This window comes from Rhinoraja longicauda, chromosome 1 (genome assembly GCF_053455715.1).
Source record: "Rhinoraja longicauda isolate Sanriku21f chromosome 1, sRhiLon1.1, whole genome shotgun sequence".
Taxonomy (NCBI): Eukaryota; Metazoa; Chordata; class Chondrichthyes; order Rajiformes; family Arhynchobatidae; genus Rhinoraja; species Rhinoraja longicauda.
This window is the reverse complement of record NC_135953.1, coordinates 7,299,956-7,315,161: the sequence shown is the minus strand read 5'-3', so window position 1 is coordinate 7,315,161 and position 15,206 is coordinate 7,299,956. Positions and strand designations below refer to the sequence as shown.

Below are 15,206 nucleotides of genomic sequence, written 5' to 3'. Positions count from 1 at the left end.
GTGGTCGTTTGATCGCTGTGTTTAAGTCCTTTGGGTTGATACAAATCCGTATCTCATCTCTGTTGTACTTCGTGGTCCAGTATCTGTTTATTAAGGGGTTATTCAGATTATTAAGGGGTTGGACACGTTAGAGGCAGGAAACATGTTCCCAATGTTGGGGGAGTCCAGAACAAGGGGCCACACAGTTTAAGAATAAGGGGTAGGCCATTTAGAACTGAGATGAGGAAAAACTTTTTCAGTCAGAGAGTTGTGAATCTGTGGAATTCTCTGCCTCAGAAGGCAGTGGAGGCCAATTCTCTGAATGCATTCAAGAGAGAGCTGGATAGAGCTCTTAAGGATTACGGAGTCAGGGGGTATGGGGAGAAGGCAGGAACGGGGTACTGATTGAGAATGATCAGCCATGATCACATTGAATGGCGGTTCTGGCTCAACGTGCCGAATGGCCTCCTGCACCTATTGTCTATTGTCTATTGTCTATTGTTATTCCTTTGTTATGACTCTCACAACGGACCACAAGTACACGCGTTTAAAAGGTTAGAATGCTGGAGCTTAAATCCAGGCTGTTTATTCCACGGCCACCTGGAACCAGAGTGACCACCAAATCACCTCATTCTCTTGTATACACGTTACTACACAGGCAAACAAAGTAGTCCTTGTGATACAACAAAGTAGTCCTTGCAATATCACAATAGTCTCTGTTCTTCTTCGCAGCGACAACCATTGTGGAGACCCAGTCCGAGGGCTCAGATACGGGAGTAAGCACACCCAGAGACACCATTGTGTTAAGTTCACTGTGAACATGACCCTGCATAACGAACACACTAATCTACACTTACCGAATGGTGAAAGGCCTGGATAGAGTGGATGTGGAGAGGATGTTTCCACTAGTGGGAGAGTCTAGGACCAGAGGCCACAGCCTCAGAATAAAAGGACGCTCCTTTAGAAAGGAGATGAGGATTAATTTATTTAGTCAGAGGGTGGTGAATCTGTTTGAATTCATTGCCGAGGACGGCTGTGGAGGCCAAATGATTGGATATTTTTAAGGCTGAGATTGACAGGATCTTGATTAGTACGGGTGTCAGGGGTTATGGGGAGAAGGCAGGAGAATGGGGTTGAGAGGGAGAGATAGGTCAGCCATGATTGAATGATGGAGTGGACTTGATGGGACAAATGGCCTAATTCCGCTCCTATAACCCATGAATACATGAATATTTGTGAAGAAACCCTTGGGGAGGCACGGTGGCACAGCGGTAGAGTTGCTGCCTTACAGCAGCAGAGAGACCAAGGTTCGATTCTGACTGCAGGTGATGTTGGTACGTTCTCCCCGTGACCCGCGTGCGTTTTCGCCGGGTACAGCAGTTTCCTCCCACACTCCAAAGACGAACAGGTTTGTAGATTAATTGGCTTGGTATCAATGTAAATTGTCCCTCGTGTGTGTAGGATGCTGTTAGTGTACGGGGTGATCGCTGGTTGGCACGGCCTCAGTGGGCCGAAGGGCCTGTGTCGCTAACCTAAACTAAACTGTGAATCGCTCAACCAACCAATTGGGAAAATCTGGGCCTGAACCGTGTCACCGAACTGAACATGACGATAACATTTGTTGTTTGTTAACAGCGAAGGACAAGGCAGAGAGAATATTTGCCATGGCTTATGTGAAACTAATGAAACCAGATGGAACAACCCTACAAGATGGAGAACACGATCTGATCTTATACAAGGTAAATGTTCCGGCACTGCGTACACACGCACGCACGCACGCACGCACGCACGCACGCATGCATGCACGCACGCACACACACACACACGTCGAAACGTCTGGAATAGCAGGCCTGGGTGTGGGTGTGGAGAGGATGTTTCCACTAGTGGGAGAGTCTAGGATAGGGTTGCCAACTTTCTCACTCCAAAATAAGGGACAAAAGGTGATGTCACCGCCCCGCGTCCCACGTGTCCTCACCCAGCCAGCGGCCACATGCTCCCGCTTCACCAATGGCGGTCGCCTGGGCTGGGAGGCGGGTTGCTACGCAACCTCCGTGAGGCGCTGCCCGGTCTCCGGGTTCGACCCTGACTACGGGTGCTGTCTGAACGGAGTTTGTTCCTTCCCCCTGTGACCTGCGTGGGTTTTCTCCGGGTGCTCCGGTTTCCTCCCACACTCCAAAGGCGCACAGGTTTGTAGGTTAATTGGCTTCTGTAAATTGTGCAGGATAGTGCTGGTGTATGGTGATCGCTGGTCGGCGTGGACTTGGTGGGCCGATGGGGCCCGTTTCTACGCTGTATCTCTAAAGTGTAAAGTAACGTCTCAAGTCTAAAGACTGGATGAAGAATCGTCTTTATGGAAGGAAGCAGAGGGTGATGCGGAAGGTTATTTTTTTCGTATGGAGGCCCCTGTGTGGTGGTGTGCCTCAGGGTTCAGTGCTGGGCCCAGTGTTGTTTGTGGTTTGTATCAATGATTCGAATGAGAACACGCAAGGCATGATTGGGAAGTTTGCGGATGACAAGAATGTGGGTGGCATCGTAGGTAGCGAGGATGGCCATCAAAGATTTCAGCAGGTTCTGAATCATTTGGTGGCTCGGCTGAGGAAAGATTAATGGAGTTTAATACAAATAAGTGCAAGGTGCAAGGTGCTGCATTTTTGGAAGTCAAACCAGAGCAGCACGTTCACAGCGAATGGTAGAGCTCTGGGGAGTGTTGTAGATCAGAGAGATCGAGGAGTGCAGGTTACATAGTTCCTTAAAAGTGGCATCACAGGAAGATAGGGTGGTCAATTTCATCATTTTAAAATAAACTAGACCAAGTGGACCTGTTGGGCCCAAACCTCTCCTTCCCCCCCTCCCTCCCCTCCCCCCCCTCATTCTTGTAAACCCTTCTCTGGACCATCTCCAGCGCCAGTACATCTGGTACATTGTGCGGTCACGGTGGCGCAGCGGTAGAGTTGCCGCCTTACAACGAATGCAGCGCCGGAGACCCGGGTTCGATCCCGACTATGGGCGCCGTCTGTACGGAGTTTGTACGTTCTCCCCGGTGATTGCGTGGGTTTTCCCCGAGATCTTCGGTTTCCTCCCACACTCCAAAAACCCACGCAGGTCACGGGGAGAACGTACAAACTCCGTACAGACAGCGCCCGTAGTCGGGATCGAACTCCAGCGCTGCATTCGCTGTAAGGCAGCAACTCTACCGCTGTGCCACCGTGCCTCTGCAAGATACAATGTTCTTCCCGTAGTCAAAAGAGAACACAGGGGTTGTAAAAGCAGCCAAAATGACATTAAGTACAAATGTTTAATTCCTTCTTGTCTCGTTTGATCCATGTCCCATGCAGAAACCCTCAAGCTTCCTTTTTTATCTGTTCTCACAAGTCGGTGCACGCGGGCTGTGGGTCTTTGTTCTGTAGCACAATTCTCCCTGGGCCCACGAGTGTTGATTAGGTTCCAACATGAAGGTGCCCTGGGCACATCAACATGTTTCCCAAGCCTCCATCGCAGCAGCCTATTAATTGGTGATGCATTGGTACACGAGGCACTCCACATGCTGAAGGTGGCGAGCTCGACCCTTGAATCAATTTTAGTTTTACATTGAACACAGAACAGAGTCATAGAGTCAGAGAAGCATAAAAACATAGAAAATAGGTGCAGGAGGAGGCCATTCGGTCCTTCGAGCCAGCACCGCCATTCAATGTGATCATGGCTGATCATTCACAATCAGTACCCCGTTCCTGCCTTCTCCCCATACCCCCTGACTCCGCTATCCTTAAGAACGCTATCTAGCTCTCTCTTGAATGCATTCAGAGAATTGGCCTCCACTGCCTTCTGAGGCAGAGAATTCCACAGATTCACAACTCTCTGACTGAAAAAGTTTTTCTTCATCTCCGTTCTAAATGGCCTACCCCTTATTCTTAAACTGTGGCCCCCTGAAACTGTTAGCTCTATCTAACTACAGTACACACAGTATGGAAACAAGCCCTTCCGCCCCCAACTTGCTCACACCGCCCGACATGTCCCAGCCTTACTAGTTTAGAGGTACAGCGCGGAAACAGGCCCTTCGGCCCACCGAGCCCTCACCGACCAGCTATCCCCGCACACTAGCACTGTCCTACGCACACCAGGGACAATTTACACTCACACCAAGCCAATTATCGTACAAACCTGCACGTCTTTGGGGTGTGGGAAGAAACAGAAGATCTCGGAGAAAACCCACGCAGGTCACGGGGAGAACGTACAAACTCCGTACAAACAAGCACATGTATACAGTTTTGGTCACCCTGTGATAGGAAAGATGTCGTCAAGCTGGAATGTGTGCAGAGAAGATTTAGGAGGATGTTGCCAGGTCTCGAGGACCTGAGCTACGGGGAGAGGTTGAAAAGGCTAGGACTCTATTCCCTGGAGCGCAGGAGGATGAGGGGTGATCTTATAGAGAGGTGTGTAACACCATGAGAGGAATAGATCGAGTAGATGCACAGAATCTCTTGCCCAGAGTAGGGGATTCACGAAGCACAGGACATGGGTTTAAGATGAGGGGAGAAAGATTTAATAGGAACCTGAGGGGCAACTTTTTTTACACAAAGGGTGGTGGGTGTATGGAACGAGCTGCCAGGGGAGCTAGTTGAGGCAGGGACTATCACAATGTTTAAGAAACATTTCGACGGGTAGATAGATAGGACAGGTTTGGAGGGATATGGGCCAAGCACGGGCAGGTGGGACTAGTGTGGATGGGGCATGTTGGTCGGTGTGGGCAGGTTGGGCTGAAGGGCCTGATTCCTCGCTCTCTGACTCCATGACCCTATAACTCTAAGAAGCTTTTGGACACATCTCTTTCTTTATGGGCGACGATGAATCGATCTTCTTGCAGTTTATGGGAGATTAATTCACATGGATTGCTTGCATGCTTGTCAAATGGACTCAATCAATGCATTGCAAAAGTAATTGATTGGCTGCAAGAGTAATGCACTCTCGGGGAGCTCAGGTCAAAAAAGGCGTTCTATAAATGAAAATTCAAATTTTCCTCCAAATGATTGTGACCTGGTGTTCACAGCATGTTTGTCATTCGGAGAGGCATAGGGTGATGTACTGAGGTTGTCCGAGCAGTGTCTAGTTTAGTTTAGTTTAGAGATACAGCGCGGAAATAGGCCCTTCAGCCTACCGAGTCCGCGCCGACCAGCGATCCCCGCACACTAACACTATCCTACACACACACTGGGGACATTTTTTACATTTATAACCAAGCCAACCAACCTACGAACCTGCACGTCTTTGGAGTGTGGGAGGAAACCGAAGATCTGGGAGAAAACCCACGCAGGTCACGGGGAGAAAGCACCAACTCCACGCAGACAGCGCCCGTAGTCGGGATGGAACCCGGGTCTCCGGCGCTGCATTCGCTGTAAGGCAGCGACTCTACCGCCGCGCCACCATGACCGCCCAGTGGGGGAGAGAATGAAATAAAGGGTAGTCCCTGGCATTTGTTGTGGCACCACACCAGAAGGAAATAAAGTTAACACTTAGGCAGAAATATAATCGCGAAATGCCAAGAAAGAAAATCAGCTTCAATTTGTCAGCAAAGACCATTTTTAGATTTATTTTAGAGATACAGCGCGGTAACAGGCCCTTCGGCCCACCGAGTCCGCGCCGCCCAGCGATCCCCGCACATTAACACTATCCTACACACACTAGGGACAATATTTACATTTACCCAGTCAATTAACCTGCAAACCTGTACGTCTTTGGAGTGTGGGAGGAAACCGAAGATCTCGGAGAAATCCCACGCAGGTCACGGGGAGAACGTACAAACTCCGTACAGACGGCACCCGTAGTCAGGATCGAACCTGAGTCTCCGGCGCTACATTCGCTGTAAGGCAGCAACTCTACCGCTGCGCCACCGTGATGCCCGTGAAACTCCACTCATGGTTTTGCTGATTAAATGGCACCAATGGCACGGTGGCACGGTGGCGCAGTGGTAGAGTTGCTGCCACACAGCGCCAGAGACCCGGGCTCGATCCTGGCTACGGGCGCTGTCTGGGCGCAGTCAGAGAGTTGTGAATCTGTGGAATTCTCTGCCTCAGAAGACAGTGGAGGCCAATTCTCTGAATGCATTCAAGAGAGAGCTAGATAGAGCTCTTAAGGATAGTGGAGTCAGGGGGTATGGGGAGAAGGCAGGAACGGGGTACTGATTGAGAATGATCAGCCATGATCAAATTGAATGGCGGTGCTGGCTCGAAGGGCCGAATGGCCTCCTCCTGCACCTATTGTCTATTGGCTTTCTGTAGATTGTAAATTGTCCCTGGTGTGTAGAGCACAGTGCGCGTGTATGGGGGGATCACTGGTAAGTGGGCCAATGTGCCTGTTTCCACGCTCTATCTCTGAAGTCTAAACTCCCAATGAATGTGTGATAACCCTCAGTTTTTATTGGTCGTAAAATAGACCACTGTTCTTCCAGAATAATGTTATTGTAATATTTAGTCCAATTAACATTAAAAAAAAGCAATTAAAAAATGGAGTAACGATTTACTAGTTTAAGAGCCTCGGATAATGATTGTACATTGCACAATTCTGTATTCACTGTAATTCATACCTGTTTAGATTTAATATGATGCAAAACAGAATTGATGGCTGGGGGAGGTGGAGAATTGTAAGGGGCGTGGGTGTGTTATAGGTTTCTGCATCTGTAACACCCTCCCCCCCCCCCCCCCCCCCCCCAACCTACCCATAGCTCATTCATTCCATCTAATTAGAAGGATGATAGGGGATCTTACTGAAACGTATAAGATTATTAAGGGATTGGACACGCTGGAGGCAGGAAACATGTTCCCAATGTTGGGGGAGTCCAGAACCAGGGGCCACAGTTTAAGAATAAGGGGTAGGCCATTTAGAACGGAGACGAGGAAAAACTTTTTCAGTCAGAGAGTTGTGAATCTGTGGAATTCTCTGCCTCAGGAGGCAGTGGAGGCCAATTCTGTGGATGCTTTCAAGAGAGAGTTAGATAGAGCTCTTAACGATAGCGGAGTCAGGGGGGTATGGGGAGAAGGCAGGAACGGGGTACTGATTGTGGATGATCAGCCATGATCACGGTGAATGGCGGTGCTGGCTCGAAGGGTCGAATGGCCTCCTCCTGCACCTATTGTCTATGGTCTATTGTCTAATTGTTACTACCTAATTGTCAAATTGATAGGCACAAAATGCTGGAGTGGCTCAGCGGGACAGGCAGCGTCTCTGGAGAGAAGGGAATGGGTGACGTTCCGGGTCTTCGGACCCTCCTTCAGATTTTTCTCGGCATTGAAACGCCACCCCACCCATCCCTTTCTTCTCCAGGGACCTGTCCCTGCTGAGTTCCTCCAGCATTTTGCGTCTGTCTTTGGTTTAAAATCCAGCCTCTGCATTCCCCTCCCGACATAATCCGGTCAAATTGATGACGGCCATTAAGCAATCAATAACACCCTTTCTCCGCTCAGGCGCGACCAATTATACTACAGCTGACCCGAGCCAGGGGTGTCCTGTCCGCGATCAATCTTTTCTCCACCCCTTTAAGCCAGGGGGAGGCACGGAAGGGACGCGTTTAACCACTAAGCCCAACCAGGGAAGACTGATTGTTCCTCCTTGACGTCCAATTAGGCGATGGTATGCTGAGCTCCGGAGGGAGGTTGCTCTTGGTGGCTGCTGCAAGTTCCCAATTAGAGAGGTTGTGTTGCTCAACTCCCCGGAGAGTGGCTCTACACGCGACCACCGGGCCTTGTATAGAGAGATCATTGCAAGGGCAGTGCAGGAGCAGAATTGAGCACACTCACAATGCATAAGAAAATAACTGCAGATGCTGGTACAAATCGAAGGTATTTATTCAAAAAATGCTGGAGTAACTCAGCAGGTCAGGCAGCATCTCGGGAGAGAAGGAATGGGTGACGTTTCGGGTCGAGACCCTTCACAATGCAACGGTCTTTGTTAATGAAGGAGAAAAGTAGATTTAGTTCCGTTTAGTTCTGAGAAACAGCGCGGAAACAGGTCCCCTTTCGGCCCCACCGAGTCTGCGCCGACCGGCGATCCCCGGGGGACAATTTTTACATTTGCTCCGAGCCAATTAACCCACAAACCTTTCACGTCTTTGGAGTGTGGGAGGAAACCAAAGGTCTCGGAGAAAACCCACGCAGGTCACGGGGAGAATGTACAAACTCCATTCAGACAGCGCCCGTGGTCGGGATCGAACCCGGGTCTCCGGCGCTGCATTCGCTGTAAGGCAGCAACTCTACCGCTGCGCCACCGTTTAGAATGTAGACTTAGAAACATAGAAACATAGAAAATAGGTGCAGGAGTAGGCCATTCGGCCCTTCGAGCCTGCACCGCCATTCAATATGATCATGGCTGATCATCCAACTCAGTATCCCGTACCTGCCTTCTCTCCATACCCCCTGATCACTTTAGCCACAAGGGCCACATCTAACTCCCTCTTAAATATAGCCAATGAACTGGCCTCAACTACCTTCTGTGGCAGAGAATTCCACAGACTCACCACTCTCTGTGTGAAAAAAAACGTTTTCTCATCTCGGTCCTAAAAGACTTCCCCCCTTATCCTTAAGCTGTGACCCCTAGTTCTGGACTTCCCCAACATCGAGAACAATCTTCCTGCATCTAGCCTCTCCAACCCCTTAAGAATTTGATATGTTTCTATAAGATCCCCCCTCAGTCTTCTTAATTCCAGCGAGTACAAGCCTAGTCTATCCAGTCTTTCTTCATATGAAAGTCCTGCCATCCCAGGGATCAATCTGGTGAACGTTCTCTGTACTCCCTCTAAGGCTAGATTTCATGGATACAGCACGGGAACAAGCCCCCCCGTGCCGACCGGCGATCGCCACCTACACTAGCACTGTTCTACACACTAGGGACAGTTTACAATTTTTACCAAAGCAAAATAACCCACAGACCGAAAGAACACTGGCCTTTTTTACCACCGATAAAACTGAGGGTTATCATGTATTTATTTAGACTTTAGACTTTGGAGATACAGCATGGAAACAGGCCATTCGGCCCACTGAGCAGTGATCACCCCACACACTCCCTCCTAACCCCATTCTCCTGCCATCTCCCCACAACCTCTGACGTCCGTACTAATCAAGAATCTATCTATCTCTGCCTTAAAAATAACTATTTTGAGGAAAAACTTTTTCATTCAGAGTTGTGAATCTGTGGAATTCTCTGCCTCAGAAGCCAATTCTCTGAATGCATTCAAGAAAGAGCTAGATAGTGATCATGGTTGATCATCCACAATCAGTACCCCGTTCCTGCCTTCTCCCCATACCCCCTGACTCCGTTTCCTGACCCCTTTCCCAGATCTCCCATTGTCTTCCTGTGACTGTCTCCACATCCTCTCCACATCCAGTAAATACACGACACACAATCTGAGTGTGGGACACTGTGCACCGGTTTATTTGCTAACCATACTCTCTGCAACCACAGGGTGACAGTAGGAAGCTTGAAGATGCCTCCATCTACCTGAACAGTCTGTCCAGCAAGCAGATGAGCGACCAGAAGACGAGTCAGGCGTCCTTGTTCCGGAGCAGCGGAGCCGGGGGTCATCCCCTGTGTTCGCGGGACAGCTTTCAGATTTCCACTCTTGTCTGCTCCACCAAACTCACACAGAACGGTAAGGCCCCCCACCCCCCCACCCCCGACTTCCCACATCGGCCGTCTCCCCCCGACCAGGCAAGAGTTGTGTTACCTGCGGAACACGGACGGAAATCTTTACCGAGGTCGGAAGAAGAAGGGGCTCGACCCAAAACAATTTCCTCCAGAGATTTTTTTTTTTTTTTTTTAATATATAACATAACATAACAACACTTTATTGTCATTCGGCACAAATACCGAACGAAATTTCAGCAGTCACAAGACACAGCAAAAAAAGAAAAGAACACAGGACACCCGACCCCAAACATCCATCACAGTGACTCCAAACACCCCATCACTGTGATGGAGGCAACAAAACTTCCCCTCTCTTCCCCCCGCACCCACGGACATGCAGCTCGACCCCTACCGAGGCAACCGACACGCACAGCCCCCGCAAGGGGATATCAAAAAATACTTTATTCAAGTAATAAATATTTATAAAACATCTTCTTTTCAACAAACCCATCCGACATTTCCGGAGGTTACACGTTCAATACAGGTATTCATTTCCAAATTTACACCGAAATTTACACAGTATCCCTTGTTTGAGAGGCGTCTCCACCACATCCTGCCCCCCATGTCAATAGACAATAGACAATAGACAATAGACAATAGGTGCAGGAGGAGGCCATTCGGCCCTTCGAGCCAGCACCGCCATTCAATGTGATCATGGCTGATCATTCTCAATCAGTACCCCGTTCCTGCCTTCTCCCCATACCCCTTGACTCCACTATCCTTAAGAGCTCTATCTAGCTCTCTTGAATGCATTCAGAGAATTGGCCTCCACTGCCTTCTGAGGCAGAGAATTCCACAGATTCACAACTCTCTGACTGAAAAAGTTTTTCCTCATCTCAGTTCTCAATGGCCTACCCCTTATTCTTAAACTGTGGCCCTTTGTTCTGGACTCCCCCAACATTGGGAACATGTTTCCTGCCTCTAACATGTCCAACCCCTTAATAATCTTATACGTTTCGATAAGATCCCCTCTCATCCTTCATCGGTGAACCCACGGGCATCCCTGGCCAGGACCTACCCCGAAAGCAGTGGATAACCCTCAATCACTTGAGGACAGGCGTGGAACGCTATGGAGTAGCGATGAAGAGGTGGGGTCTCGTGGACAGTGCCTTCTGGGGACCCAACACAGACAGTGGACCACATTGTCACCAGTTGCCCCAAACACCGGCCACCGAATGGTGAACGAGGCCTGGTTGACCTGGACGATGACACGTTGGCCCGGCTCGCCTCAACGGAGCTGCAGGTCTAAAAGACACACGACAGAAGAAGAAGCAGAAGTGCCGGAGATCCCGGTTCGATCCCGACTACGGGTGCTGTCTGTACGGAGTTTGTACCTTCTCCCCGTGACCTGCATGGGTTTTCTCCGGGTCCTCTCCGTTTCCTCCCACATTCCAAATGCGTGCAGGTGCGTAGGTTAATTGGGTTCTGTAAACTGCCCCTGTTGTGTAGGATAGGGTCAGGTGTACGGGTGATCGTTGGTTGGTGCGGGCTCGGTGGGCCGAAGGGCCTGTTTCCACGCCCTGTCTCTGAACTAAACCAAACTGAAGGGAGTGCACTCCCATAAGCCAGCACAGGCACAATGGGCTGAAGGGCCTGCTGTGTCATAGAAACATACAAAAAAACATAGAAAATAGGTGCAGGAGTAGGCCATTCGGCCCTTCGAGCCTGCTCCGAGCCTGCTCCGCCATTCAATGTGATCATGGCTGATCATCCAACTCAGTATCCCGTACCTGCCTTCTCTCCATACCCCCTGATCCCTTTAGCCACAAGGGCCACATCTAACTCCCTCTTAAATATAGCCAATGAACTGGCCTCAACTACCTTCTGTGGCAGAGAATTCCACAGATTCACCACTCTCTGTGTGAAAAAAAACATTCTCATCTCGGTCCTAAAAGACTTCCCCCTTATCTTTAAACTGTGACCCCTTGTTCTGGACTTCCCCAACATCGGGAACAATCTTCCTGCATCCAGCCTGTCCAACCCCTTAAGAATTTTGTAAGTTTCTATAAGATCCCCCCTCAATCTTCTAAATTACAGTCTGTGCTGTAATAATATGCCTGGCCCCCAAAAAATCATAAACTAGCCCACCCGACACTTGGAGAAAGCAGTAATCTCTTTAATCTAAATTGTCCTTTATTTTTATATCTTGTAGTTAAAAAATCTGTTGTTTTAATGTGGTAATATAAATTTCATTAGCATGAATAGAATTTTATGGGGGCGGAAACAATGACAAAATTAATCTAACCAAATGAATTGAAGAGACGGTGGGAATATCACCACTGCAGTCAGTGGTGTTTACATTTCATAAAGAAATACTGCCTCAGCTATAAAGTGCTTTGGGATATCAAGGGTTTGTAAGAAAAAACCCACTATAAATAAACGGCAATCTTTCTTTGTTTTAGCTTTGCACTTGCAGGGGATTGCAATTCTTTAGTGCTGAGGGTTCAGAATTAACCATTATCTAACCTGAACATTACTTAGCCCCCAGCTCTGGGGAAGGATGTCAGAGGCCATTAAAAAATGCAGTCAGCGAGAAACTCAAAAAGGGGATTCGCAACAGATTGCTTCACGTGGATGGGAGAGAGGGGGCAATTTGCACCTACAGGGAGTGTCGAGGCAAATAGTATTGATCCGTTCGTATTGAGGGGAATCTAGAACTCGATGGTGTGGCTATATCCCACCACTGGTCACATCTTTTGCCATCTCCGCCCCTGAGGGTCAGGAATAGAAGATTCTTAAGGGATTGGACACGCTAGAGGCACAAAACATGTTCGTATGTTGAAAGAATGGAGCGACTGGGCTTGTATACACTGGAATTTAGAAGGATGAGAGGAAATCTTATTGAAACATATGAGATTATTAAGGGGTTGGACACGTTAGAGGCAGGAAACATGTTGCCGATGTTGGGGGAGTCCAGAACCAGGGGCCACAGTTTAAGAATAAGGGGTAGACCATTTAGAACTGAGACGAGGAAAAACCTTTTCACTCAGAGAGTTGTGAATCTGTGGAATTCTCTGCCTCAGAAGGCAGTGAAGGCGAATTCTCTGGATGCTTTCAAGAGAGAGCTAGAGGGCACTTAAAGATAGCCTATCAAGGGATATGGGGAGAGGGCAGGAACGGGGTACTGATTGTGGATGATCAGCCATGATCTCAGTGAATGGCGGTGCTGGCTCGAAGGGCCGAATGGCCTACTCCTGCACCTATTGTTACCTATCCATGTTCTCCAGAGATGCTGCTTGACTCTCTGAGTGACTCCAGCACTGTGTTTTTTTCTGTAAACCAGCATCTGCAGTTCCTTGTGTCTTCCAGCACTGCACACCTGTATCCCATTTAGACAGGTACAAGGATAGGACAGATTTGGAGGGATATGGACCAAACGCAGGCAGGTGGGACTTATGTTTGATGGGATACATTGGGCGGTGTGGGCAAGTTGGATCAAAGGTAGACACAAAAAGCTGGAGTAACTCAGCGGGACAGGCAGCATCTCTGGAGAGAAGGAATGGGTGACGTTTTGATGTCGAGACCCTTCTTCAGACCCTGTTTCCACACTGTAAGACTCTATGACACAGGAGCAGAATTAGGCCATTCAGCCCATCATGTCTACTCCACAATTCAATCATTGCTGATCTATTATTTCCCTCTCAACCTCATTCTCCTATCTTCTCCCCATAACCTTTGATGGACATACTAACCAATTCCCCATACACATTGCGGGCCGAAGGGCCTGTTCCTGTACTGTACTGCTTTATGTTCCATGTTCTATATTAACCCACTGTTGAGAACAATAGAATACTTTGCCCGTGGCTTGCAAAATACACCGATCAGCCAAAACCACTGACAGGCAAAGTGAATAGCATTGATTATCTTGTTACAATGGCACCTGTCAAGGGGTGGGATGTATCAGGCAGCAAGTAAACAGTCAGTTCTTGAAGTTGACGTGTTGGATGCAGGAGAAATGGGCAGGAGTAAAGACCTGAGCGACTTTGACAAGGGCCAAATTGTTATGGCCAGACGACTGGGTCAGAGAATCTCTGAAACGGCAAGGCTTGTGGGGTGCTCCCGGTCAGCAGTGGTGAGTACCTACCGACAGTGGTCCGAGGAGGGACAAACCACAAACCGGCGACAGACAGGGTGTTGGGCGCCCAAGGCTCATCGATGCGCGAGGGCAACGAAGGCTATCCCGTCCGGTCCGAACCGACATAAAGTCTACTGTGGCACAAGTCACAGAAAATTTTAATGGTGGTTACGGGAGGAATAGACAATAGACAATAGGTGCAGGAGGAGGCCATTCAGCCCTTCGAGGCAGCACCACCATTCAATGTGATCATGGCTGATCATTCTCAATCAGTACCCCATTCCTGCCTTCTCCCCATACCCCCTGACTCCGCTATCCTTAAGAGCTCTATCTAGCTCTCTCTTGAAAGCATTCAGAGAACTGGCCTCCACTGCCACAGATTTACAACTCTCTGACTGAAAAAGGTTTTTCCTCATCTCCGTTCTAAATGGCCTACCCCTTATTCTTAAACTGTGGCCCCTTGTTCTGGACTCCCCCAACATTGGGAACATGTTTCCTGCCTCTAACGTGTCCAACCCCTAACGTGTCCAACCCCTTAATAATCTTATATGTTTCGATAAGATCCCCTCTCATCCTTCTAAATTCCAGTGTATACAAGCCTAGTCGCTCCAGTGTTTCAACATACGACAGTCCCGCCATTAACCTAGTGAACCGACGCTGCACGCCCTCAATAGCAAGAATATCCTTCCTCAAATTTGGAGACCAAAACTGCACGAATGTGTCACAACACACAGTGCATCGCACCCTGCTGCGTATGGGGCTGCACACGGAGGACCAACAGTATATTGGGAACGTGGTCGTAATGTTTCGGCTCATCAGGTCATAATGTTTTGGCTGCTGGGTGTAGGTTCTAATCTTTGTGTTTTTGTAATCTCTCCCCCTCATGCAGTGGACCTCCTGGGCTTGCTAAAATGGCGTTCCAATATCAGCGCTCTGAACGAGAACCTGAGCAAGCTGATGAAGGTGGACGGGGGTGAAGTCGTTAAGGTAGGTACAAGCCATGCTTAGTTTAGGAAGGAACTGCAGATGCTGGTGCACCACCGGAGACAGACGGCTGGAGTAACTCAGCGGGACAGGCAGCATCTCTGGAGAAAAGCAAAGGTTGACGTTTTCAGGGTCGAGACCCTTCTTCCGACTTCTCTCCAGAAATTGCTTAGTTTGTTTAGTTTGGTTTATTCTCACGTCTACCGAGGTACAGGGAAAGCCTTTGTGGCGTGCTGACCAGTCAGCGGAAAGACCGTACGTGATTACAGTCGAGCCGTCCACAGTGTGCAGATACATGAAGAAAGCCAATGGAATGTTGGCCTTCATAACAAGAGGGGTTGAGTATAGGAGCAAAGAGGGCGATCTGCAGTTGTACAGGGCCCTAGTGAGACCGCACTTGGAGTACTGTGTGCAGTTTTGGTTTCCAAATTTGAGGAAGGATATTCTTGCTATTGAGGGGCGTGCAGCGTAGGTTTACTAGGTTAATTCCCGGAATGGC

At 49.0% G+C, this 15,206-nt stretch overlaps 1 protein-coding gene across 1 annotated transcript in view; it reads left to right on the top strand.

Moving 5' to 3' along the window:
- Window positions 1-15,206, top strand: part of LOC144598346 (dedicator of cytokinesis protein 2-like) — an 894,447-nt gene that overhangs the window by 211,402 nt on the left and 667,839 nt on the right. Inside the window, exons 17-19 of the mRNA XM_078408406.1 lie at window positions 1,615-1,718; window positions 9,427-9,613; window positions 14,613-14,710. Of these exons, the coding sequence (XP_078264532.1) occupies window positions 1,615-1,718; window positions 9,427-9,613; window positions 14,613-14,710 (389 nt within the window). The remainder of the gene's footprint in view (window positions 1-1,614; window positions 1,719-9,426; window positions 9,614-14,612; window positions 14,711-15,206) is intronic.